The sequence below is a fragment of the Dama dama genome, chromosome 24, assembly GCF_033118175.1.
Source record: "Dama dama isolate Ldn47 chromosome 24, ASM3311817v1, whole genome shotgun sequence".
In the NCBI taxonomy this organism is placed as follows: domain Eukaryota; kingdom Metazoa; phylum Chordata; class Mammalia; order Artiodactyla; family Cervidae; genus Dama; species Dama dama.
The window spans coordinates 11,977,697-12,004,622 of NC_083704.1; the positions used below are offsets into that span (position 1 = coordinate 11,977,697).

Below are 26,926 nucleotides of genomic sequence, written 5' to 3' on the forward strand. Positions count from 1 at the left end.
ACAAAAGTTCACTTGAACTGGATCAAAAATGTAAAACGTAAGAGCTAAAACTATGAAACTCTTAGAAGACAACATAAGGGGAAATTAGATTTGGCAATAATTTCTTGGATATGATATCCAAAGCACAAGATGAGCCACGTGGGAAGCCCAGGAAAAAACTGGACTTCATGAAAGTTAAATACTCGTGTGCATCAAAGGACAGTTATCAACAGAGTGAAAAGTCACCTCACAGAATGGGAGGAAACATTTGCAAATCATGTACATTAACAATATAGAAAAGAACGCAATTAGAAACTGCCCAAAGGACCGTAACAGACGTTTCTCCAGAAGATACACAAATGGTCAAGAAATAGATGGGAAAGACGGTCAACATCACTAAAAATCATTAGGGAAATGCAAGTCAAACCCACGATGAGGTAACTCTTCACACCCATTAGGATGATTGTTGTAAAAACAATGCAATTCTGCAGAGGCACAAAGGTGGCTTTCAAGGCGTGGACAAACAGGTCTCTTTCCCCAGGCGGTGGGTACCATGGGTGTTTATAAATATTCCTGAAACTGTAATATGCTTTTTGTAATTCTTTATATGATGTTTCACAATATTTTAAAAGGCAAAATGAACCACCCCCCATGACCAAAAAAAAAAAAGAAAAGTGATGGATCTCCATTTTTTACCTCCCAGATAGTTTATGCCCTGGTGTAAGACTGGAAAACCTAAAAACACACGGTGATTACTTTGCAGTCTCCTCATTATAGATTTCCCTCTCAAAATATATCTATTCTGCTTTCCCTCTCAGAAATAAAATGATTCCACTTTCTTCTCCTAGATGTCTTAAGACAATGAACCAGAACAGGCTTACCTTACCTTATCATTTTGCCTGGTAAGTCACTTCTCAAAACAAGACCATTCCCTGATACAAGTTAAATTTTCTTATGACCTTATCAGAAAATATCCATATATGATGTTTAATGTGTTTAAAACACTGTTTTGATGGAAATATAATGGCTGTTCACATCAAATGAACACTAATCAATAAAAGATGAGTTCATGCAGAGCCACCAATTCCAACAGAACTTTGGAATCCCTGAAAATCAAGCACAGACACGCAGATAAGTAGAGTATTTAATCGAAATATATTTGTCTAATGTCTACAAAGTGTGAACAATTGGTCTTAAGAAAGCAGACGAAAGGCACAGAATTCGTATTACTACAGAGAAGCATTCATGCTACTGGATTGTATAAATATTCTCAGAGTGGCACAGTAAAAAATAAATTAAGCATTGAGCAAAGATCAAATACTTCATTTTCTCCTTGCTTTATATTCTGGTCATGTCTTGACCTCATTTGTAAAGGCTGAAGACTGGAACTGAACTGAAACCATGGAACACTTAGGCAGGCTGTATGGATGTTTTAATCACAGTGGTTTCCTTGCAGAGTTTGGGTCAAACAAGAGAGGGAGATGTGCTTAAAACAAACAAACAAACAATTCACTGGGTATTCTCTTCTCTTTCCCCAAACGAAATACAAGGCTGTGGTAGTGCATGTTTGTATGTGCATGCGTATATCTCACTTCTAAAGCCCTTTTTCCAAAGATAAAAGTAGTGAAGTCTCCACAGGACTTGTTTTCTACCATGAAAGCAGCAGCTTCTGAAAACTATGACTAGCGCTTTGAGCATAAGAAATCATCAGAGAGCTTCTGGGGCAAGGAAATGGGAGGACCATCCCAAGGCAGGCCTGGCTGTGGGCTCTCCCAGGGGGCACTCCATCCGGGAAGGCTCCAGCCTACACCTTTAACAGCTTCCTACCAACTCCCCATCCCGCAGGAGATGCAGATGATCTGTCTTGAGCATGGACAAACAAACAACGAAGTTGGGGGCACAGTGGGAATCACAGCCATCATGTGAAGTGGCAGCCACCTTCCACCAGACGGATGGCAGTCCGGCCACACCCGTTCACCTTCGTCTGGACAGGACTTGTCGACTGGAGAATACTTTGTGAGTGCAAAACATTTTTTGGCAAAAGTGAAAACTAGAAAACTTGAAACCTCATTGATTAAAAGGAGCTCATAATCACCCACATCGCTGTTGGTAAGTGCGGTGCTTCCGTGTGTAGTGATACCCAGCAGACGGAGCGCATGCGTGTGAACAGACGGTGTGCGGGGAGCTCTGCACACAGACACATGTGCACACGCAAGCCCACATGGCTCTTCAATAAGCTCAATCCCACGGCAGAGTCTGGGGGCGCATCGTTCACAACAGAATCTCTCTCTCAGGTACCGCGTCTTGAGTGTTCTCAGGTGGTCTCAGGGAAGACCCGCAGAACCTTCATACCGTACCACTTTAATTCCTAAAAAATCAGGGCTATTTCTGAAAGCTCTGCCTCTCCAACCATCAGTGTGCCTTCCACAGGGGGTTGAAGTACACCCAGCCGTCACCCTGCAAGAGACAGGAGGACTCATCAATACGTGGGGACTGTCAGCGAGGCGAGGGCAGAAGCAAAGGGGTCCTCCCCGCCCAGCCCCGAGGACCCTGCGGAGCAGCGCTGGCTCCCACCAGCCTGTGCCCCGGCCTCGCTCCCCACGGGGCACAGCCCAGCCAGGCTGCTGGTCTCACCAACCCTCCTGGCGCCCCCGGGACCTTCGCATCTGCCACTTCAGGAGGAAACCCCACGAAATGACCAAAACAACACAGAGGCGGCGGACGGCCTGTCTGGCTTCCATCAAGGAAGATTAACTGGCCCCAAAAGAAAAAGCACCTTGAAACGGCAGGACAGGAGGGAAAAAAAGGACGGTATTTGGATGAAAGGACAAGAAAGAGAAAACACAGGGGCCTGAGCAGGAGGAGCCTGCCCAGGGCAATGACTTTACAGCCCGCTAAAGGCCACAGCAGGCGGCAGCCCCGGGAGATGACACCAGTCACACACGGCACCGGTGAGGAAAAGCCAAGGCACCCAGGGGCGTGGGGCCCGGCGCCCGCCTAGAGGAGCCTACTGCTCGGCAACCAGGTTGGGGTGGTCTGTACCCTTTAGGTGTCCTCAAGCCTCCGTTAGAAACTGACTGGCTTTTAGTATGCCCTCTAGGGGGAAAAGAATGGGGCTTGCTGTCATTTTACTTCTTCACGTGCAGCGTTCCACAGAAGCCAAGCCACACAGCTGTCTCTGGGAGACGATATCTAGCTCACAGTCGGATCCTGGGGGATCCCGTAATAGTTACTTTGATGTGTCGATGTGACCAGCCCCGAGTTAAGTTTTGTTTCTGAGTCTGAGGGTAAGGGTGTTTCTGGAGGAGGGTGGCATGGGTGGGGTGCAGTAGATACCCTGCCCCCGTGTGGGGGAGGGGATAACCCCATCTCCCCCGGCCGGAGTGGAACCGAAGCTGGAGGAGGTAAGGATCGGCCTTGTCTGTCCTGCCTCACTCATCTGGACTTCTGCCCTTGAGCAGAGGTTCACACCATCAACTCACCGGGTCTCAGGCTTTGGATTGAATAAACCACTGGCTTTCCCGCAGTTCCAGCTTGCAACCCACAGATCTCGTAACTTTGCAGCCTCCACCATCTCATCGTAAATCTACACGAACTCCTATCTCCTGTTGGTTCTGTGCTGTTTCCCTGGAGAACCCTAATATAGAGTCACCTGCCCTGGGCAAGCCCTCCAGACAAGGACCCGCTCAGTGTCCCCAGGCAGGCTTCCTGTCTCAGGCAGCGGCCAACCGTGACGCCGACGCTCAGCCCACAGCCCTGGCTGCAGCCTCAGGGGGGTGGTCCCAGCCCACCTGATGGTCACCCTCTCTCCCTGCAGCCTTCCGGCTACTAGGGGTCATGCTTCCACGGAGCGCAAGTCAGACCCCGCCAGCACCCGGACAGGGACAGTCCAGACAGACTGCCACTGGCCCTCAGCATTTAAACATTTCAAGATTCCTCAACACCAGCTGAGTATCTGATCTCCCACAGAAATGCCGATTTCTGGCTTCTCGTGAAGAACTGGGTCATCGGCCTGGGATGGCCTGGAGGTGAGTAGCATCCACCCTTTCAGGTACAGACTGGGGTCTGTCTGGTCCCCACCGGCCTGTTTCTCATTGACTGTCTCAGACTCCTGACCCCCTGCCTGAAAAACTGTGGCTCCTGCACTTGTTGTTTCCAATTATGTTCTCAGGATGCTGCCCAGCTGCACCACAAAGATTGGGCACGTGGCGCTTTGACCAGCAGGTGGGCAGGGTGCTGGGTCAGGGAAGTGGTTTCCCCAGGATTCATGGTGACCTGGGACAACCCTCCCCCACCCCCCACCAGTCTCTCCCTCCAAGTCCATTCCATTGGCCCCACAGGAGGCAAAGCTCTAAAGAGGTGCTTGTCATAGGAAGGTCCCAACCTCCCCAGGTGAGGAGGTGGGCTGGGCCGGCCTTTCCCAATAATTTGCTATAGAAGGCAGAGCAGCAGGTCTGCGATCTCTGTTAAGCCGACGCGTCCCGAGCCGCGGCCCCCACGTGCGCCTCCCCACCGGCAGGGGCGCTCCTCCACGGGAAACGTGAGGGCAGCCGGCACTCAGGGCCCTGGGGCCGCGGCCGCGGTGCCCAGTCCTCCCCCGCCCTCCCTGCTGTGACGGGACAGACCGCCCACCCCGCCCCGGATGCCGGCCCGGTCACCTCCTGGATGAAGTACTTGGGCCGCCAGGGCGCGTGGAGGTTCTCCCGCTTCCGCTCCTCCGCCCGCTGCTTCTCCTCCAGCCGCCGCTTCTGCTCGGTGGCCGCCTCCATGTCCCCTAGGCGCAGGCACTGGGTCACCTCCCGCCAGAGGTTCCTGGGGGAACACGGGGGGGCACAGTTAGCAGTCAGGCAGGGCCAGCGGCCCGAGGCTGCGGTCCCGGCGAGGAAGGCCCGGAGCCCCAAATGCACCCAACTCTGAATCCCCTCTGCCCTCCCCGGCTCTGAGAGCCCGGGGACCAGTCTAGGGGTGACGGGAGGAATCCCGCTGCTCCTGCAGACAGAATCCACGCAGACCCTGCCACGCGGTGGGCACCTCGTTTATAGGCAGTTTACATTAACTCATCATCACAACACCCCAGTGACACAGACGTGATGTTAGGACCCCATCCTAAAGCAGAGAAAACAAGACCCCCACCAAGCGCAGCCAGCTGCCGGAGGTCAGCAAGTTGATGGATGTAAACAGTGGCTGCTCCCGCAGGGGAACCCCATACTAGGAGTTACAGACACCGGAGGATCCACCACCTGCCAGTGTCTACATGCAAAGTTAGACTCATTCATTCATTCGTTTACTGGAGAAGCCATCGGCTTCCCTCCTCAGGAAACACCTCCCCCCAGTCCCACCCTCTGCTGGAGCTGAGTTGGGGGGGACCCGCATTTAGGTGAAGGGGACACTTCCTCACTTTCTCATATCAGGACCGGCCCAGAGGAAATGGCAGGCTTCTCCACGGCGAGCACGCCCTCCCTGGCCTGGGGGACACGGATGCCTCTGCAGCAGGCTGAGCACAGGCGCCCTGTTAGCTCCTAGGCCAGGGAGTCAGCGGTGGAGCGGCCGAGCCGGCCAAGGCGGCAGCCCTCCTGGGGATCCGAGTCCAGACGGGGGCTGGGCTCAGGCTGCAGAGGCCAGACTGCCCGCCCCGCTCACTGCCCCACCGCACAAAGTGCTGGGGACAGTGGCGTCCCGGCTCCCACCGCACACAGGAGAAAGCTCTGGAGCGGGGCAGGAAGCCAGGTCCAAGCGGGCTCCCAGCCCTCGCTCTTTCTACCGCACCCTGAGAGCTTAGAGGGGAAGAGGTGGACTCAAAGAGGAAAGGGCGCTGGGAAACAGGCAGGGCGGGCTGGTTGCTGCCTCACACTGGCTTTTCCATTGCCCCCACCTTCAACACACATCTCGTACAGAGGGAACGACCGGGTGCCCGGACATCCAGGGTGGGGCTGCTCCCAGGGCAGGACTTCCCCTGACAAGTCCCATCATAGGATAGCGGCCTCAAAACTAGAGGGCAGACAGCCCCCGCGGCTGGTGAGCAAGGAGCCAGCCCACATCAAGGGCTCAGCCCCTTCATTCACAGGCTCCACCTGGAGCCCCTTGGAGGGGCAAGCCAGGGCTCGCCGGGGAAGGCACTGAATTTCAGGCCAAAACGCAGGGCAGAAAAGCCTCCAGGGCTGGGAGGGTAGGAGCAGGTCAGCGTGAAAAGCAAAAAGGAAGCCCAGGGGAGCCCTCATGGAGAGCACGGAGGTCCTGGAGGCCAGGGGTGGTCAGCAGCACCCTGCAGAGCACGCAGGCCAGGTTCGGGGCGTCGTGAGCACGCTGACAGCTTCTCTTCCCACAACGGGGCAGGAGTTCCCTGCCACGGGGCAGGTGGGGGCCGGGCCCCTATGGGGCCGAGGCCACCAGGTGGGCCTTCCTTGGCCTCCACAGGTGGGGCCTGGCTGGCCAGCGTGTAAGCGGGCTCAGGTGCTCCGAACGGCAGGCACCGCACCTCTGGGCCATTCCCACCACGGGATACAAGGTGGGCGGCTGGGTTTGCCGACGGCCCAGCTCCAGGTGGCAGGGAGTCCAGGTGTGTGAGACAAGAAGCGTCAACCCCCGCCCCTCTCCCGTTCCACACTCCATCCCCTATCCACTCTGCTCCAGGCAGGGGCCTGAGCTCCCGGCTCCAAGAGGCTTCCTAAGGACCAGCTAAGGCATGGACATCCCCGGAAGCTCAGCCCACGGGAATCACAGTTTGGTGATCAACAGCCATGCCAGAAACAAGTGGGGCTGTGACAGGGACCGCAGGACTCCTGACTGGGGGGAGGCGTCATCGGAGGCCAGGTGGGCAGGGGTCGCGTCCCATCACGGCTCACTGGGCTGGGTTCATGCCCTCCCAACAGGGGGAAAGTTACACTCTCATCAACGGGCACCAGTGGACGACTCCTAGCTCAAAGCCAGATTTCTAGGACACCGCAGCCCTCTTTCTAGCAAACTCGGTGACAACGTATGATTTATACACACTGGTATCCCTGGCTTCACTTCCACATAATAAACACTTTTCCAATTTGGTGGCAAACCCTTCTGGTCATGGCAAACCCTTTCACAGGATCATCTGTGATTTCATGTTAATCCCACGTCATCTTTCTATAGAGCAGCATGCTTTTCAATAAGAGCAGGAGCCAGCAAACGTTCTCCTGTGAGGGCCAGCGAGCCAACATTTTAGGCTTTGCAGGCCATGTGGTCTTGGTCACTACTATTTCACTAGTATTGTCGCAAGACGGTGGCCACAAACAAGATGCAAACAGGTGAACACAGCGGTGTTCCCGCAAAATTTTACAAAAATTGTTTACAAGGTGCGATCTGGCCTGTGAGGCAAACTTGGCTGAACTCCTGGATTAAAAATTTTTAATTGCACATTTCCAGAAGATTCTGCTTCTATACCTGCATAAACATCATGTTAAGTGGCTGCAGAATATTCATGTGACAGAGTGGATTCTCCTTTACTCAACCTGTTTCTTCCAAATCACTGCACTGTTAGATGGTTGGTTTGTTGTTTAATGAAAAAAACATACCCAAATTTCATTTTTAAAACCTTTTGTGAATTGAAGGAGTCTCCCTTAGATGAGATTCCCAGAAGCAGACTATAAGATAAAGGAGAAGTCAGGAATTTAAAGCTACTGGTCCCTGCAGGGAACCTGGCACCTTCCTGCATAAGACACAGAGTGTCAATTTTATCACAGTTTTGCCAGCACAGAATTTTTTTTAAATTATGTTGCTAATCTGGTAAGAAGAAAAAGTATCTCATTGCTTAATTGCATGGTTTTTTGATTACAAACATCTCTCTGTACTTAACTTAGTGATTACATAACAGACCAGCAGAGCTGACAACTTCTTGTAAGACAGGCAGTAAAGTCCGGGCGGGCTGTCTTCACATTCTGCCCTATGATCGCATAACAACTAAACTGAAAGCGACAACCAGTCTATTCCTAAGTGACACCCAGAGGATAGCGTTAAAGGAATCAGAGCATGATTCTGGCCCCGTCCCCTGGGACGTCCTCTCTGCCAGGGTCACGTGCTGAGACAGCAAAGCTTGGCCCCCACCTGGACTCCATGGGGCCCTGCTTCTCCAGGGGGCGGATCTTCTTGGGGTACACGGGCAGTGTGGTCGTGTCGATGACCTTGGTCTCCCCGTTGTTGTAGGTGAACTCCAGGGTCCCGTTCCACTCCCCGTGGGCTTTGCACACGATGGTGTTGGTGGGATTGTGCTTCACTTCTGCTGTGACCCTGAATGAACGAGGAGTGCCGTGAACACTTTGTGAGTCTATCAGAGCACAGACTGACTTCTAAAGGTGTGCTCACATGGGCAGATTTTTCTTTTTTTTTATGGGGCTGCTCTTTTGCTCAAAGACTAGCTCTTAAAATGTAATCTAACATCCTTGAGCTGATAAGGAAAGCATCAGTGGGCAAACAGGTAGATCTGAATAAAGTCTAAGGATACAGCAATGTTAACTGCTTAGTTTTTGTTAATTGAAGTATACTTAATTTACAATGTTGTGTTAGTTTCAAGAAAACAGTGGTTCATATAGTTACACACACATACATGAACATGTATATATTTTTTCAGATTCTTTTCACTTATAGGTTATAATAAGACACTGAGTCCCCTGTGCTATACAGTAGGTCCTTGTTGTTTACCTGTTTTATATAAAGTATGTATTTGTTAATCCCAAAGTCCTAATTTATCCCCTCCTCAGTCTTCTGTTTGTTTTCAATTAATATTGTTTTACTGATTTTTGACAATAAATTAGGCAGTTTAAAATTATACATGCTTTAATGTGAGTTCTTTAGTTGAATCTCATTAATTTCTTAGTTTTAATAAACATGCAAAGGTTTTGCAAAATGTTATTATTGGGGTGGAAATCACCCTTCTTCCTCAAATCGCACCTAACAGTGTACATTCTGGGACCTCTCTGGCGGTCCAGTGGTTAAAATTCCGCACTTCCAGGGCAAGGTGGTGGGTTCGACCCCGGTGGAACTACGGTCGCTGGTCAGGGAACTAGATCCTGCATGCTGTGGGGTGCGGCCAAAAATTTTTTTTTTTTTTTTTAGTAATAATAATAATAGTGTACATCTCAGTCAACAAAAGAACGTAAGAGTCTCAGGAGAACTTTTCAATCACTAAACGAGGGCGACTCCCTGCAGCCTGGTTTACAAGGGTCCCGGTGGAGGTGTGCGGCCTCTCGCCTCACCCACCCAGCCCGGGAATCAGGGGCTCAGCTCTTGGGGAAGGCAGAGCCCACTCCCTCTCCCTAGGAGCCTGCTGCGGGCAGAAAAACACAGCAGGAATGGGAGGTGGAGGAGCCCGGGTCCTCTTTTCCTAAAGGCCACACTCCGGATGAACATGGAGTTTCTGAACACAGACCTGGAAGCACTCCCCCTGAGCCTGGACACGGCGGGGGCCCAGGGCGCACCCAGGACCCTCTGGTGGATCCTGCGGGAAGGGCGTCTGTGCTGTGCTGCTCACGCTTCAACAACGGGCTCGCCACGGGGGAAACACCCGGTTTGCAGCCCTTCCCTGAATTCCTTCCCTGCCCCAACCTTTGCGGATCTCAAGCCACCAGGCGGGATGAGGGGCCGCAGAGCTGGGGAGAGACACACACAGTTGGCTCTTAGGAGCCGGTGTGTCCAGCCTGAAACGGCCAGGAGGGGATCCACTGTCCGGGGGACACTCCAACGCCCCTAAGGGAACGCCACCCAGGACAACTTTCCAAGCGAAAGGTAAAAGACGGTGATTGCTTATCCGGTGATCTGCTCCAAAGGGGGAGAGTCTTAAAGCCAGAACCATGAAAACGAGGTGACGCTCCGCCTCCAACAGCGGCCGTCTCCTTCCACGTCTTAAGGCATGCTTCCCAGCTTCCCAAAGGAGAGAAACAGTCCTGCCCTCAAAGACACGGGACTCAGGGTGTTGCGTGGAGCTCATGGACCGACTGTGTCAGAACAGGTCAGGCGGAGGCAGGCCTGGGGAGTGAGAGGTGACAGTGACCCCAGAAGCCCTGATCTCTGCACCTCGCCGGACTGGGAAGGGGTCAGAACTCTGCCCCGGAGACCCATCATCTGAAAAGGACGCGTTAGCTGGAGTTTGATCATCAACGCATCTCCCGGCTGGAACCCAGGCTTCGGATGGAGAGAAGGGACCTGGGGCCTCGTGATCAGACGGACCCGGGGCCGGCCCCGGCCGCTGCCTACCTGTGGACCTTGCCCCCGTAGAAAGGCTTCGTGTGGAAGGTGACGGTGGCCGAGTAGCCAGTCTTGGCGCAGGTGATGCTGACTTTGCCTCCGAGCTCCACCCACGGGATGGTGAGGATGGACCGGGCGTAGGCGCTGGGCAGGGTGAACACATACTCCTCCCCGTGTTCCAGGAGCCGCAGCACACCTGGGGGCAGACGGCGCGTCAGGCTTGCCGCGCCGCACAGAGGGCAGCTGCTGAGACCCAGCGGGGCCCTGCGGGGCTCCGTGGCCCCCGCTCCTCATCAGCAAGACTCCAGCCCCCCGGACCTTCCCGGAGGTCCAAAGGGCAAATCCGAACAACTGCTAACCAAGAAAGGAGCAGCCGCACTACTGACTACAGCCAGGACCCACAGACAACCTACACGTCCACCGACGGATGGATGGACTACAGAGGTGTGGTACACGTGTACAGTGGAGTATCGGCCATAAAAAAGAGTGAAACTGAGTCATTCAGAGAGATGTGGACAGACCTAGAGTCTGTCGTATGGAGTGAAGTCAGTCAGAAAGAGAAAAACAAATATCATATATTAACACATATACATGGAATCTAGAAAAACAGCGCAGATGGACCTAGTTCCAGGGCAGGAGTAGAGCCACAGACGTAGAGAGGACACATGTGGATCCTGCACACAGCCTCGTCTTGTCAGCAAGCCCACCCTTGAACTACTGAACTCCTCATCCCATCCTCCTGGGTTGGGACACACTGTTTAGAGGCCAGGAACCCACCATGTCCTCCTTTGCTGGGCAAAGCAATAAAGCTATTCTCTTCTACGTCACCCAGAACTTGGCCTCTGAGATTTGATTTGGCACCAGGGCATAGAAGCTGAGCGTGCAGCGTCACTGGGGCCCAGAAGGTGCAAAGATGAGAAACCAAACCTGCTCCCGCCACGGACGTCACGCCTCCCACCTCTGCAAAGGCCAGCTGCCTACCTGCCACTCCTCTGTGTACTGTCCTCTGCTGCGTGTCAGGCACCCAGAACACACAGCGAACCAGACTGACTCATTCTCTGCCCTCAAGAAGGTGAAAACAAAGGTGGGTGTGACTGAGGGGCCAGCAGAACCATGACTCTGATGAGAAGGCAAGGGGAGGAGCTGACCTGGCAGGACAGACTTCCCTGGGGAAGGGACACGGGAGCTGGGCTAAGGGCTGAGTGAGGGAGGACGGGAGGGGAAAGTCTCAGGTTGAGGAAGGCATGTGCAAAGGCCCTGTGGTGGGAAGCAGCCAGGTGAGCACGGGGTGGGGGTGACGGGGGCTGAGAAAAGGCCCCTGGGGGAGAAAGGGAGGCTGCTCGGTCTACAGGGGCCAGACTGCATCTTTAAACTTCGAAAAAGCCTGCTAAAGAGTTCTGCCTTTATCCTGAGGGCAACAGAGACAACCTCAAAGGTTCTCAGGAAGTTAGCAATCAGAGTGCATTGCTTCTGCCACCACCTAAGGGAGCCCACCCTGGAAGCTGAGCACTAGACTTGGAGAGCTCTGATCCCCTTGCAAATGATGTGGGGTTCTCTCTTTTTCTAGGGAAAAGAACGACAGTTTGGATCAAGTTCTCAAAGGCCGCTGTGACCACGGCTGCACGCACCATCTCCCCGGGCTGCTAGATGGCGGGAGCATCACTGTCCAGCTCCCGCCTGCTGCGCTCCCCCACCGAGGGCCAGCACCTCCCTGCCTGGCAGAGGCCTGGGAACCGGCAGGATGGGCTTCCTGAGGTTCGCTCCGTGTGAGAGCTGTCCCGGCCTCCCACTCCACCTGGGGCTCTGCCTCCTGTAGAAGTGCCCTCCAAGCTCCACTCCTGTCCACGCTGGGCTGGCAACGGGCAAGGTGTGCTTCAGCCGGATCCACGAGACCAGGAACATCAGTGACGTCCCCTCCCTGGACCTCTGGTTCCTCCACCGGGAAGAATAAGGAGGCTCAGTGCACCCTGGGGACCCTTTCTGGCTGCCTGGGGCTCCGGCCTTCACAACTACTCACTGAGCATTCCTCAGTGAGAGTGAAGAAATGAAAACTCAGCTGGCACTTCTCTGTGAGGCTAGATAAGCATCTAAGTCAACAGGCCTAGGTTCTACTCAGCCATGAAAAGAACAAAATCACATTTTCAGCAACACGGATAAAACTAGAGATTATCATACCATGTGAAGTAGGCCAAACAGAGAAAGACAAATAGCACATGGTACCACTGACATGAGGGGTCTCAACTACGACACAAATGAACTTATCTACCAAACAGAACTTATCTATGAAACACTCTGCTTATTTAACTTATATGCAGAATACACTGTGCAAAATGCCAGGCTGGATGGACCACAAGCTGGAATCAAGATTGCCGGGAGAAATATCAACAATCTCAGATGACACCACTCTAAAGGCAGAAAGCAAAGAGGAACTAAAGAGCCTCTTGATGAGGGTGAAAGAGGAGAGTGAAAAACTGGCTTAAAACTCGACATTCAGAAAACTAAGACCATGGCATCCAGTCCCATCACTTCATGGCAAATAGATGGGGAAACAGTGGAAATGGTGAGAAACTTTATTTTCTTGGGCTCCAAAATCACTGCAGATAGTGACTGCAGCCATGAAATTAAACGATGCTTGTGGCGTGGAAGAAAAGCATTGACAAACCTAGACAACATATTAAAAAGCAGAGGCATCACTTTGCAAAGGTCCATATAGTCAGAGCTATGGTTTTTCCAGTAGTCATGTACAGATGTGAGAGTTGGACCATAGAGAAGTCTGAGGGCCGAAAAATTGATGCTTTCAAATTGTGGTGCTGGAGAAGATTCTTGAGAGTTCCTTGGACAACAAGGAGATCAAACCAGTCAATCCTAAAGGAAATCAACCCTGGCTATTCATTGGAAGGACTGATGCTGAAGTTGAAGACCCAATATTCTGGCCACCTGATGAGAAGAGCCGACTCACTGGAAAAGACCCTGATGCTGGGAAAGACTGAGGGCAAGAGGAGAAGGGGATGACAGAGGATGAGATGGTTGGACGGTATCACCGACTCAATGGACATGAGTTTCAGCAAACTCCAGGAGATGGTGAAGGATAGGGAAGCCTGGCATGCTGCAGTCCATGGGATCCCAAAGAACTGGACAGAACTTAGTGATTGAGCAACAACAACAGCCATGAAACATAAAAAGACTCACAGATATGGAGAACAGAATTGTGGTCGCCAAGGGAGAGGGAGCTGAGGGAGGGGTGGGGTGGGAGGCTGGGGTTAGTGGATGCAAACCAGTACACACAGGATGGATGACCAACAAGGTCCCAGTGTATAGCACAGGGAACTACATCCAGTATCCTGTGATAAACCATAATGGAAAAGGATATGAAAAAGAATGTGTGTATACGTATATACATAGAACTGAGTCACTTTGCTGTACAGCTGACGATAAAATTAAAATAAAAAAATCAATCAATCCATCAAGCTAGAATTTGCCCAGCAGAGAGACACTGTGGGTGTGTCTGTGCCCCTTTCAGCCCTGGGGAGCTTGCCAGGAGAGTCTGAAGGTACAGAGGGGACACAAGTGCCGAGTTTCCAAAGCCCACGTAAAGACGGGCTGGAAGAGTCACTCCGTTTACTCTTGGAAACTTCTTGAATCGCCCATGAGCCACAGTTGATGGAACAGACCAGGCTTGTCCAGAACCCTCACCCTCACTCCGGGTGAAGTCCTGTCAAGTCAGACCTGCCGACGCACAGACAGCAGGCCGGGTGAGCCCAGGAGCAGCTGCGTGTGTCTGGGGGTCACAGTCTCCCCCAGTGGGGCAGGGTGCTCGCAGGAGGCACATGGAGAAGTGAGGATCCCTGAGAAAAGCAGGCTTATGGGTCACTCAGGATCACAGGCGCGGGACTGAGGGGCAGAGATCGCAGCAACACTGAAATCTCTCCCTCTCACCCTCCTACGTCAATCCCTGTAACATAAACGCACAGGCTACACTCCACCAGATACGCTGAAATTCAGAGCACGCTGACCTCTGCACCATCTTAAATTACAGCGTCTTCCCCAAAGCCACGCCTCAGGCCTCTCTCTCCTCAGTGCCCCCAGGCAGCCCCTGGGGCCCTGTCCTGAGATGCAGGCAGGGTGGGCCTGTGTCTCCCAGGAGGACCTGACCCTTGTCCCTGATCACAGCTCCTGCTCAGGACCCTGGGGGATTGTGGGCAGGCCTGAGTTTCATTTTCAAGGCTACTTGCGCCCTTGCTAGAATTAAGCTGCTGAAGACAGAGAGAGGCAGGTGGCAAGTTTCAGCTCATGCCGAACAGATCTGACACCAACAAGTCAACAGGGACCGGAAGTGGAAGCTGGGGCGAATGAGGCCCCCGCTGACTCCCCCACGCCCCGGGTCTGCTCAGAAGCCTCTGGTTCCCCGAGCGCCGTCACACCCTTGAGGTCTCAGGGCCTGCGGCAGTGAGGAGGGGCCCCGAGACCTGGAGGAGGCTGTGGGTGCCTCCGTCACCTGCCTTCAAGGGCCCAGAGAAGGCAGCTCTCTGTCCCCCATCCCTGCCCTCCTCGATGACGGACTATGTGGCAGTCCAGTCCTCCCAGGGGACTCAGGTGTCCCCGAGAGCACCACCCCACCCCTGCCGTCCACACTGCCCCCCACCGTGGTCAGCCCTCCCAGCCTCGGGGACCCCAGCCCATCAGCACATCCCGCGGTGGCCTCTCTGCAGAGCAGGAGCGTGCGGCAGCCATGAGGGCCACGTGCTGGGTCTTCCTGCTCTCCTTCACGGGTATAAACTTGGTGAGCTAGGATCAGACAAGTGATAGCTTCTTTAGAACGTATTTACCTGGAGCATATGCCTGGAGATGGTTAGATAGCATCACCAACTCAACGGACATGAACTTGGGCAAACTTCGGGAGATAGTGAAGGACAGGGAGGCCTGGCGTGCTGCAGTCCACGGGGTCACAAAGAGTCAGAAGCAACTAAACAATAACAACGCTATGTCACCATTTTTTAAAAAAAATCTTAGATGAGACCTTCCCAGGTGGCTCAGGGGGTAAAGAATCTACCCGCAAAGCAGGAGACACGGGTTCAATCCCTGGGTCGGAAAGATCCTCTAGACTAGGAAATGGCAACCTGCTACAGTATTCTTGCCTGGAGAATCCTATGGACGGATGAGCCTGCGGTCGGAGTCCCCGGGGGCGCAAAGAATCGGGCATGACTGAGCACAGATGAGACCTCAGGTCAGCAATCCCCACCATTTTTGGCACCATACCAGGGACCGGTTTCATGGAAGACAATCTTTTCACGGATGGGGGTTGGGGTGGTGGTTTGGGGATGATTCAAGCACATTACATTCACCGTGCTCCTTATTTCTATTTACATCATCTCCATCTCAGATTGAGGCGTTAGATCCTGGAGGTTGGGGACCCCTGTATCATTCCAAGTCCTCTGTCCTTCACCAGCCTGGTGACCTTAACTCCTCTGCCCCTCAGCTGATGCAGGGGTAATGGAACCCACACCTCACGGGGATGTGAAAAGGTGACCCCTGAAACTCAGCTAAGAGCACACAGCTACGACGCCAGGATACTGATCACTCCCCACTCTCTGGGCAGGTGAATTCTTAGCAGTACTTCTTCCACTCGGGAATGAAGAGGAACTCACAAAGTCAGGTGATGGGTGATGGGTGATGCTCATGGGAGAAGGGAGCCAGGTGGGAGGCAGCCTCCACGTGCCCAAACCAAGGTGAAATTTCCTGCAAATCCCTCCAAACCAAGGTGAAATTTCCCTCAAGTCCACTGAAATCAGAGGAGTGAGCCCCAGAGCAAGGCTAATATACTGCACTGGTGAGACCACCTTCCTGGGCTCTTTTCTGAAAACGCATAAATGTGTCCTCACTCATTAAATCACCAGCAATTATGCCTTCTCAAGACTGTTTTCAAGACTGCATACAAAAATCTGTCCCTAATAATGAATAAAAGACTATATTAAAACTAGACTTGCAAACGGGCTCACAAATGAAAGCTCCTTCTTAATTGGCCTAAGAGCTGAGAGAAGCTGAGAAACAGCGAATAATCCAGCTTTCTGGGCCATGGCTAGTCAGAAACCTCAAGCTGGGAGGTTTCTGCTTCAAATCCCACCCATTGATTTATCAATAAACATAAGGCCAAGCATGAAGACTTTGAAACTGACATCTCTAAAATAATTTTGAGGAACCAAAATATTCCAAAAGGACGTTGACTCTGGAAAGAAAGCACAGAAGCATGGAAAATGACTCCAGGGAACTAGTCTGCAGGCCCTGTGGGGCCAGCCTTCATGGGCAAGCCAGCCCCGGCCTGTCCCCACGGACCCGTGCATTGGGCGCTGGTCTGGAGTTCTGGGGGGCAGGGGTTTGCAGACCAGCTGGATGAGCATGTCCCCAGCAATCTGGTGGGTGCCAAGCAGAGGGACCTGTGCCTTTCACAGAGCGAAGTCACCTCGGGGAGGGCTGAACAATGTCACCCGTAGGGCCTCTCAAGTGTCGGAGCTGAGGGGCCATTCAGCGAGGTCTCTGAGGAGCAACTAGGAAAACTCAAGGCACAATGGAGCACTTGATAATGGCATTTTATCACAGCCAAACACTCCACAGCCTAAAGGCAATCATTTAAAGCTTCCCTGGGACTTCCCTACTGGGCCAGTGGCTAAGACTTCACGCTCAAAATGCAGGGGGCCCGGGTTTGACCCCTGGTCAGGAAACTAGACCAAACATGCTGCAACAAAGATCCGACACAGCAAAATAAATTTTAAAAACTATTTAAAAAAAAATAAGATTAGCACATGTAGTTAAGTACAAAATTTCAAGTGGACCCATCTCATTTTTAGAATGAGGGACTGAAAAATGTCACTTCAAGCCCAACCAACAAAATCACGGAATGTCCCTGATCAGTGCAAAGAAGTCAGTCAGGCAAAGAAGTCAGGCAAAGAAAAACAACCCACACCCCCAGCACCACCCACCCACAACCCACCCCCCAAAGGAGCCTTGAGCGCAATAACCAGAATCTTGGAAGTTTGGTATTCTTAGAAGCATTTTCCTGATGGTTGAGACTGACTGAGCGGAAACTGGGTCTTGTTCTGTAGGACCATGCTCAGTAAATCTTTAATCCAATTTTCTATTGAAGGGAGGGGCTGTGTTCCCTCCCTGTTATTTGCCCTGAGGCCACTATGGTGAAGGTAATGAAGATAAACCTCCTTCAAAAGGCCCCAGGCACGCACTGCCACACTCAGCGACCCTGATCCTGCAGCAGGCCACTGCCGACCCGTGCCTCCGCCAGAGACTCCTGGACACTCACGGGCAAGTCTGGGTCAGTCTCCTGTGAGGTCACTGCTCCTTTCTCCTGGGTCCTGGTGGGCACAAGGTTCTTTCTGTTTGTGCCCTCCAAGAGTCTGTTTCCCCAGTCCTGTGTACAGGTCATGGTGGAGAGTTCTGACAAAACGTGGTCCACTAGAGAAGGGAATGGCAAACCACTTCAGTATTCTTGCCTTGAGAACCCCATGAACAGTATGAAAAGGCAAAAAGATAGGACACTGAAAGATGAACTCCCCAGGTTGGTAGATGGCTGATATGCTACTAGAGATAGGGAAGAACTAACTCCAGAAAGAATGAAGAGACAGACCCAAAGCAAAAACAACATCCAGTTGTGGATGTGACTGGTGATGGAAGTAAAGTCCGATGATGTAAAGAGCAGTACTGCATAGGAATCTGGAATGTTAGGTCCATGAATCGAGGCAAATTGGAAGTGGTCACGCAGGAGATGGCAAGAGTGAATGTCGACATTCTAGGAATCAGCAAACTAAAACGGACTGGAAGTGGTGAATTTAACTCAGATGGCCATTATATCTACTACTGTGGGCAGGAATCCCTTAGAAGAAATGGAGTAGCCATCATACTCAACAAGCGAGTCTGAAATGCAGTACTTGAATGCAATGTCAAAAACAACAGAATGATCTCTGTTTGTTCCCAAGGCAAACCATTCAATATCACAGTAATCCAAGCCTATGCCCCAACCAGTAATGCTGAAGAAGCTGAACAGTTCTATGAAGACCTACAAAACCTTCTAGAACTAACACCCAAAAAAGAGGTCCTTTCGTTATAGGGGACTGGAATGCAAAAGTAGGAAGTCAAGAGATACCTGGAGTAACAGGCAAATTTGACCTTGGAGTACAGAATGAAGCAGGGCAAAGGCTAACAGAGTTTTGCCAAGAGAACACACTGGTCATGGCAAACACCCTCTTCCAACAACACAAGAGAAGACGCTACACATGGACATCACCAGATGGTCAACACTGAAATCAGGCTGATTATATTCTTTGCAGCCAAAGATGGAGAAGCTCTATATAATCATTAAAAACAAGACCAGGAGCTGACTGTGGCTCAGATCATGAACTCCTTATTGCCAAATTCAGACTTAAATTGAAGAAAGTAGGGCCAACCACTAGACCATTCAGGTATGACCTAAATCAAACCCCTTATACAGTGGAAGTGACAAACAGATTCAAGGGATTAGATCTGACAGAGTGCCTGAAGAACTATGGACGGAGGTTCGTGACATTGTACAGGAGGCAGTAATCAAGACCATCCCCAAGAAAAAGAAAAGGAAAATAGTTGTCTAAGGAGGCCTTACAAACAGCTATGAAAAGAAAACAAGTGAAAGGCAAAGGAGAAAAGGAAAGATATACCCATCTGAATGCAGAGTTCCAAAGAATAGCACAGAGATAAGAAAGCCTTCCTCAGTGATCAATGCAAAGAAATAGAGGAAAACAATAGAATGGGAAAGACTAGAGATCTCTTCAAGAAAACTAGACATACAAAGGGAACTTTTCATGCAAAGATGGGCACAATAAAGGACAGAAATGGTACGGAAGAAGCAGAAGATATTAAGAAGAAGTGGCAAGAATACACAGACAAACTGTACAAAAAAGATCTTCAGGACCCAGATAATCATGATGGTGTGATCACTCACACTCACCTAGAACCAGACATCCTGGAATGTGAAGTCAGATGGGCCTTAGGAAGCATCACTGTGAACAAAACTAGTGGAGGTGATGGGATTCCAGCTGAGCTATTTCAAATCCTAAAAGATGATGCTGTTTAAGTGCTGCACTCAATATGCCAGCAAATTTGGAAAACTCAGCAGTGGCCACAGGACTGGAAAAGGTCAGTTTTCATTCCAATCCCAAAGAAAGGCAATGCCAAAGAATGCTCAAACTACCGCACAATTGCACTCATCTCACACACTAGCAAAGTAGTGCTTAAAATTCTCCAAGCCAGGCTTCAACAGTATGTGAACCGTGAACTTCCAGATGTTCAAGCTGAATTTAGAAAAGCCAGAGGAACCAGATATCAAAATGCCAACATCCACAGGATCATCAAAAAAGCAAGAGAGTTCCAGAAAAACATCTATTTCTGCTTTATTGACTATGCCAAAGCCTTTGACTGTGTGGATCACAATAAACTGTGGAAAATTCTTCAAGAGATGGGAATACCAGACCACCTGACCTGCCTTGAGAAATCTGTATGGAGATCAAGAAGCAACAGTGAGAACTGGACATGGAACAACAGACTGGTTCCAGATTGGGAAAGGAGTATGTCAAGGCTGTATATTGTCACCCTACTTATTTAACTTACATGTGGAGTACATCATGAGAAATGCTAGACTGATGAACCACAAGCTGGAATCAAGAGTGCCGGGAGAAATATCAATAACCTCAGATATGCAGATGATACCACCCTTATGGCAGAAAGCAAAAAACAACTAAAGAGCCTCTTGATGAAAGTGAAAGAGGACAGTGAAAAAGTTGGCTTAAGATTCAACATTCAAAAGCTAATATCAAGGCATCGGGTCCCATCACTTCATGGCAAATAGATGGGGAAACAGAGAGTGGGGGTTATTTGGGGGGGTTGGTTCCAAAATCACTGCAGATGGTGATTGCAGCCATGAAATTAAAAGACGCTTGCTCCTTGGAAGAAAAATTATGACCAACCTAGATGGCTTATTAAAAAGCAGAGACATTACCTTGCCATCAAAGGTCCCTCTAGTCAAAGCTATGCTTTTTCCAGTAGCCATGTATGGATGTGAGAGTTGGACTATAAAGAAAGCTGAACGCCAAAGAATTGATGCTTTTGAACTGTGGTGTTGGAAAAGACTCTTGAGAGTCCCTTGGACAGCAAGGATATCAAATCAGTCCATCCTAAAGGAAATCAGTCCTGAATATTCATTGGAAGGACTGATGCTGAAGTTGAAACTCCAATACTTTGGCCACCTGATGCGAAGAACTGACTCACTGGAAAGGACCCTGATGCTGGCAAAGATTGAAGGCAGGAGGAGAAGGAGACGACAGAGGATGAGATGGCTGGATGGCATCACCAACTCGATGGACATGAGTTTGCATAAACTCTGGGAGTTGGCGATGGACAGGGAGGCCTGGCGTGTCGCAGTCCATGGGATCACAAAGAGTCGGACACAACTGAGCCTCTGAACTGAACGGAAATGAGAAACATTTTCTGTGAAAAGTCAGAAAAACGGTGGGTTACAGAGCCCACACTTAATTAATATGAAAGAAAGGGCTGAAAGGGCTGAGACAGACTGAAAGCCCCACCAGAATGGGAGGCAAGCCTCCCCAGGCCTGTCCACGGCAGGAGTACATGGGGTGGGGGTCCAGAGGGGGCCTTGCAGAGTCTCTCTCCAGACTCTTCCTTCTCTTTCAGCACTCCACTGAGATGTCTGAGGGAGAATTTTCAGGCAGAGCAAACATGAAAGCAGAAAATCCCAGCTCTGCTCCAGAAATGCTACAGCAAGGGTGTGACACGGTTTCCAACACACATCATTAAGGGCTTTGTCCCAGGCTGTGCAGGTGAATGAAGGCCGCGGCCCCTACCAGCTGCCCGTAAGGAACGGGGGAGCCCAGATCCTGAACATCAGAGGCCGACCCTACACTCAGCAGACATGCGACACCTACCAGCCTCCAGGTTCTAAGTGACGAGTTTTAACCTCAGCTGGAACCGCCCTACAGAACCCCAGCATGCAGAGTCACTTGTCTGCTCAAGTCACCCCTCAAATATCTAAACCCTAACATGACCCACCTGGACTCCTGCACACTCCTTCCAAACCAGCACCCGCTCCGGTCCTCCTCACTTCAGCGAAGGGCTATTCCATCCTTCTAAGCTGCTCACCAAAAGCCTGGTGTCATCTGTCTCTCACAGCTCACATCTGAGACCCAGATGTGTCTGATGAGGGGTTACTATTCCAAACAAAGAACGCATACATCTCAACATTAAAAAACCAAACAATTGAAAAGCAGGTAAAGGACCTGAACAGACACACAGCAGTCTGCTCTGCTTAACGGCCAACAGACACATGAAAAGATGCTCAACATCTCAAATCATCAGGGAAATGCAAATCAAAACCACAATGAGCTATCACCTCACACCTGTCAGAACGGCCATCATGAAGAAGATCAGAGATAAGAGATGCCGGCGGGGATGTGGAGCAGAGGGAACCCTTGTACCCCGGTGGTGGGAATACCACTTGGTGCAGCCACTGTGGAGAACAGTACAGAGATTCCCCCAAAACGAAGGACGGCACCACCATGCAGTCTGGCAATCACACTTCTGGGTATCTATCCAAAGAAAACGAAAACACTAACTGGAAGAGATACACACACCCCTATGCTCATAGCAGCATCATTTACAGTAACCAAGATATGGAAGCAACATAAGTGCCCATCAACAGACAAATGGGTAAAGAAATCGTGGTATAAATACACAATGAAATAGTAATGATAAAAACTAATGAAATTTTGCCCTTTGTGACAAAAGGGATAGACCTAGAGGGTATTAAGCTAAGTGAAACAAGTCAGACAGAGAAAGATAAATACTGTATGATATACTTATGGGTAGAATCTAAAAAAACAAAATGAACAAAGCAAATGAACAAACATAACACAGCAGAAGCACAGATTCAGAGAACAAACAGGTGGCTGCCAGAGGGGAGGAAAGAAATAGATGAGGGAGATTAGGAGGTAGAGACTTCCAGCTGAAAAATAAATGAGTCACGGGTATGAAGTGTACAGTGCTGGGAACAGCATCAACAATTATGTGGTATTTTAGGTGGCACTAGTGTTAAAGAAACCCAGCAGACACAAGAGACACGGATTCGATCCCTGAGTTGGGAAGATCCCCTGGAGGAGGGCGTGGCAACCCACTCCAGTCTTCTCGCCTGGAAACTGCCATGAACAGAGGAGCCTGGTGGGCTACAGTCCATGGAATCACAAAGAGTTGGACATGACGGAGTGACAAAGCAAAAAGCCTCAGCATCACCTTCCGCTCACACCCCACATCTGATCTCTCCACTTCAGAATTCATCCAGATTCCCGCCCCATGTCACCACCCCCACCATCTCTACCCTGGCCCAAACTACCACCATCTCCTGCCTGGATTCGCATCATAATCTCCTGACTGGTCTCCTTGTGCCCCTTTCCCCTCTTATGATCTAGTTGCAACAAGCAGCTGGAACAATCTTGCTAAAATGCAAGTCAGTTCATGTAATCTTCTACTCAAAGTCCTCATCTTTGCAGCTCACTTAGCATCAGTGACAGCAAATACCCCATGGGATGGCCCCAGTGTCCCACATGCCCTGGCCACAGTTACCTCTCTGACCACATCTTCTCCCCTGCTCTACCTCCGTTCTCCAACCACACGACTTCCTGCCTCAGTCCAGCATGCAGGGGCCCACCTGCCCCTGGTCCCCAGGATGTATTTCTCTTTGTCAGACACACTTAGCAGGTCACTGACAACGCCTGTTCTTCATCACTCCCTGAGGTCCTTCATCACTCCCTGAGGTCCTTTATCACCCCTGGGGTCCTTCATCACTCCCTGAGGTCCTTCATCACCCCTGGGGTCCTTCATCACCCCTGGGGTCCTTCATCACTCCCTGAGATCCTTCATCACCCCCTGGGGTCCTTCATCACCCCCTGGGTTCCTTCATCACCCCCTGGGGCCCTTCATCACCCCTGGAGCCCTTCATCACCCCTGGGGTCCTTCATCACCCCCTGGGGTCCTTCATCACCCCTGGGGTCCTTCATCACTCCCTGGGACCCTTCATCACTCCCCGGGGTCCTTCATCACTCCCTGGGGTCCTTCATCACTCCCTGGGGTCCTTCATCACTCCCTGGGGTCCTTCATCACCCCCTGGGACCCTTCATCACCCCCTGGGACCCTTCATCACCCCCTGGGGCCCTTCATCACCCCCTGGGGTCCTTCATCACCCCTGGGGTCCTTCATCACTCCCTGGGACCCTTCATCACTCCCCGGGGTCCTTCATCACCCCCCGGGGTCCTTCATCACCCCCCGGGGTCCTTCATCACCCCTGGGGTCCTTCATCACTCCCTGGGACCCTTCATCACTCCCCGGGGTCCTTCATCACCCCCCGGGGTCCTTCATCACCCCCCGGGGTCCTTCATCACCCCTGGGGTCCTTCATCACTCCCTGGGGTCCTTCATCACTCCCTGGGGTCCTCCATCACCCCCTGGGGTCCTTCATCACCCCCTGGGGTCCTTCATCACCCCCTGGGGTCCTTCATCACCCCTGGGGTCCTTCATCACTCCCTGGGACCCTTCATCACTCCCCGGGGTCCTTCATCACCCCCCGGGGTCCTTCATCACCCCCTGGGGTCCTTCATCACCCCTGGGGTCCTTCATCACTCCCTGGGACCCTTCATCACTCCCCGGGGTCCTTCATCACCCCCCGGGGTCCTTCATCACTCCCCGGGGTCCTTCATCACCCCTGGGGTCCTTCATCACTCCCTGGGGTCCTTCATCACTCCCTGGGGTCCTTCATCACCCCCTGGGGTCCTTCTTCACCCCTGGGGTCCTTCATCACCCCCTGGGGTCCTTCATCACTCCCTGGGGTCCTTCATCACCCCCTGGGGTCCTTCATCACCCCCTGAGGTCTTTGCTCAGTTGTCTCCTTCTTAGTGAGGTCTATCCAGCTGCCACTTCAGCCCATCCCCTAGCTCCACCACCCTGTCCCCCCCATTCCCAGGTCCGCCTTCCCTGCTTTATTTTTCTCTACAGAACTTAACAACTTTTAAAGCACCCCACTATTGTATTTCCCCAGCAGAAGACAACTTCATGAGGAAACATTTTCTTCTGTGTCTTTTGTTCACTCAAGTATTCATGGCTCCCAAGACAATGGCTGGCATACATTAGGTGCTCAATAAAAGCCTGCTAAGTCAATGAGAGGTACTCTAATCTCCTGGAATTCTGGAAGGGCCTCTGAGGAGCCATGTATACCCTGAAGCCGAGAGCCAAATTTTGTGTTGGATTTCTTTTTTCTCAGAGTCTTTGGCCAGAATCTTAAAGGACCTGATGACTAGAAAGAAGCTGAAGAAACACTTATATAGGCACCTGAATTTAACAAGATGATTACAGTTTTCCTCCAACAATGAATAAACTGCATTCACAGCTATCTGCCAAGAGGGGAATGTGTGATCCACGCATGGTCTGATTACACTGGGTTCTCGATTCAGAACTGCAAGCCCAGCATCCCAAGATTTGCCTTGGGAATCATTTATAAGCAGATAGTGAACAGGCAGCTCTATGATGCTCAGGGCATCCCTGGGGGCTCAGAAGGTAAACAATCTGCCTGCCATGCAGGAGACCCGGGTTCGATCCCTTGGTCGGGAAGATCCTCTGGATAAGGGAATGGCAACCCACTCCAGTATTCTTGCCTGGAGAATTTAATGGATAGAGGAGCCTGGCGGTCTACAGTCCATGGGGGTCACAAAGAGTCAGACACGACTGAGCAACTACATTGTTTGTGAGCCAGAACACCAATGAGAATGAGTGAAGATGTGTTTTCACAGATTTGAAGCCAACTCTAACATCCGTACGGAGCTGGAAATAAAAGGATCTGTTTGGTGGCCCGCACGTGAAGAGCAGCTGAAGAATCCAGGTGGGCGGCCTAACAGGCAAAGAGCTGCACCCTGCCTACTCCATCACCTCGGCCCCACCAGTAAAGGGCCAGGACCTGGTCCCCAAAGAGGAAACCCCAAGCCTAGTCCCCACCCGTCCACTTACCCCCAGCTCTGTGATGAAGTGAAAACAAAGGACTCCGCATGCACACCCTCAAGCACCCACCAGGTACACAAATGTCCCTCCACCGGAGCCCAGCTCCACCCCTCGGCACAGCTTACCTTCCCCGATCATCGAGACCCCCACGGACATGCCCATGAACTTGCTTTTGGTCCACACGTGAGTGTTGACACACAGTCTCTTCTCCTTGCACTCACAGTAGAAGCAGGAGATGGGCGGGTGGTGAGACACCTGCTCGGCCACAAACCGCAGCTTGTAGTTCTTGGAAGAGTCGTCGGCCATCGGGTGCTCGTGGCCCACGGGGGCGGGGGGGGCAGTCCTCCTGGCCTTGACCTTGTCCTTGGGAACCTCCCAGGAGCAGTGGAACGTCTCACCAATGATGGGGTTGTAGGGCTTCTTGGCCAGGGCGCCCTTGCGGCCCTCGTGGAAGGCGGTGAGGTAATACTCCACGAAGCCGATGACCCGGTCCTGGGGCGTGGCCCCCGCGGTGACGGCCAGCAGCAGGTCGGGGTGCGCCAGGAAGTCGGCGTACATCTCCAGCAAGGACCGCTTCTCCAGAATGAACGTGGGGAGCACCACCTGCGCCCGGAGGAGGCAAGGTCAGACCACAAGTCCTGCGCTTACAGGGGAAAGCTGGGGCTGCCACCCCACTCACGCACGGTCCCCAGGGCCGGCGCCAAGGCCGGTTCCTCGGATGTGCACACACACGACAGATCAGACAGCAGAACATCTGAGGACCTGGAGAGGGCTGTGGCGGCCCCCGTGATGCCCACCCAGCTTCGTGGACGAGACTGTCCTGAGCCGTCTTCCTCTCTGCTCATCCGGGCTGAAACCACAGCCTCTGTCTCTCCCCCCACAACCGGTGCCTTGCTAACATGCAGCCCTCTGTCAACAGCCAGCTCTCCAGCATTTAGAGACGTGAGGAAAACAGCTCCAAAGGGCTTTTTTGTATTCTTCCTGCCCTCGGGCCCTGCCAAGGGAGATGCTCAGTGCATTCCCACAGACCTGGATCCTGGGGCTCACGACTGCCGTGTCAAAGGGGGTCCAGATAGACCAACACCCACTGAGAGTGTCTGCTTGGAAACTGCTATAGGAAGAGCAGTACAGAAACCCCATCAGGATCGGGGCCGAAAATGAGCAGAGAAGGGGCCTGGCCCACGTCTCTGGAGGTGAGGCCGGCCAGCAGGCAGTGTCCACTGGGCTCCCACGCACTGGGGCCACGGGTGGAGGCTGCCCACGGGCTGGGGCAGGAGAAATGAGCTCTGAAGAAAGACTGGGCTGACAGCAAACGCTTCCGGTAAATAAACTGCCTGGCAGAGGGTCACCCCCGCTGTGTCACTGGCCCCATGACGGAAGACAGCGAGGAACCTGGAGGGTCCATCAGGGGCCATGGCACTGCTAACTGGTGCAACGTGGATCTGAGTGGTCCCTCGTGTGCCAGACAACCCAAACGCCCAGAACCCAGGGATCAGGCCACCTAAAGCAGGTGAGGGACCTTCTGGGAAATAGGTAACCCCTCACCACGCCCGATCTGCTGCCGCCCCTAGTGACCTCACTACAAGGCGGCTGTGGGCCTGCCCGGCTGCGAGAGAAGCCTGTGCTGACCTGGGACGCCAGCTCACTCGGCTCCT

At 52.0% G+C, this 26,926-nt stretch overlaps 1 protein-coding gene across 6 annotated transcripts in view; it reads right to left on the reverse strand.

Moving 5' to 3' along the window:
* Positions 1 to 1,098: 1,098 nt before the first annotated feature.
* Positions 1,099 to 26,926, reverse strand: part of OSBPL10 (oxysterol binding protein like 10) — a 316,838-nt gene continuing 291,010 nt past the window's right edge. For 5 of the 6 annotated variants that reach the window (XM_061127672.1, XM_061127671.1, XM_061127666.1 and 2 more), the window contains 5 exons: positions 25,397 to 25,874; positions 10,195 to 10,381; positions 8,050 to 8,232; positions 4,638 to 4,791; positions 1,100 to 2,436 (listed from right to left, as the gene is read on the reverse strand). In XM_061127672.1, the coding sequence (XP_060983655.1) occupies positions 2,392 to 2,436; positions 4,638 to 4,791; positions 8,050 to 8,232; positions 10,195 to 10,381; positions 25,397 to 25,874 (1,047 nt within the window). In that variant the 3' untranslated portion in view covers positions 1,100 to 2,391. Of the gene's footprint in view, positions 2,437 to 4,637; positions 4,792 to 8,049; positions 8,233 to 10,194; positions 10,382 to 25,396; positions 25,875 to 26,926 lie in introns of all 6 variants that reach the window. The other variant, XM_061127667.1, reaches the window with a different exon arrangement.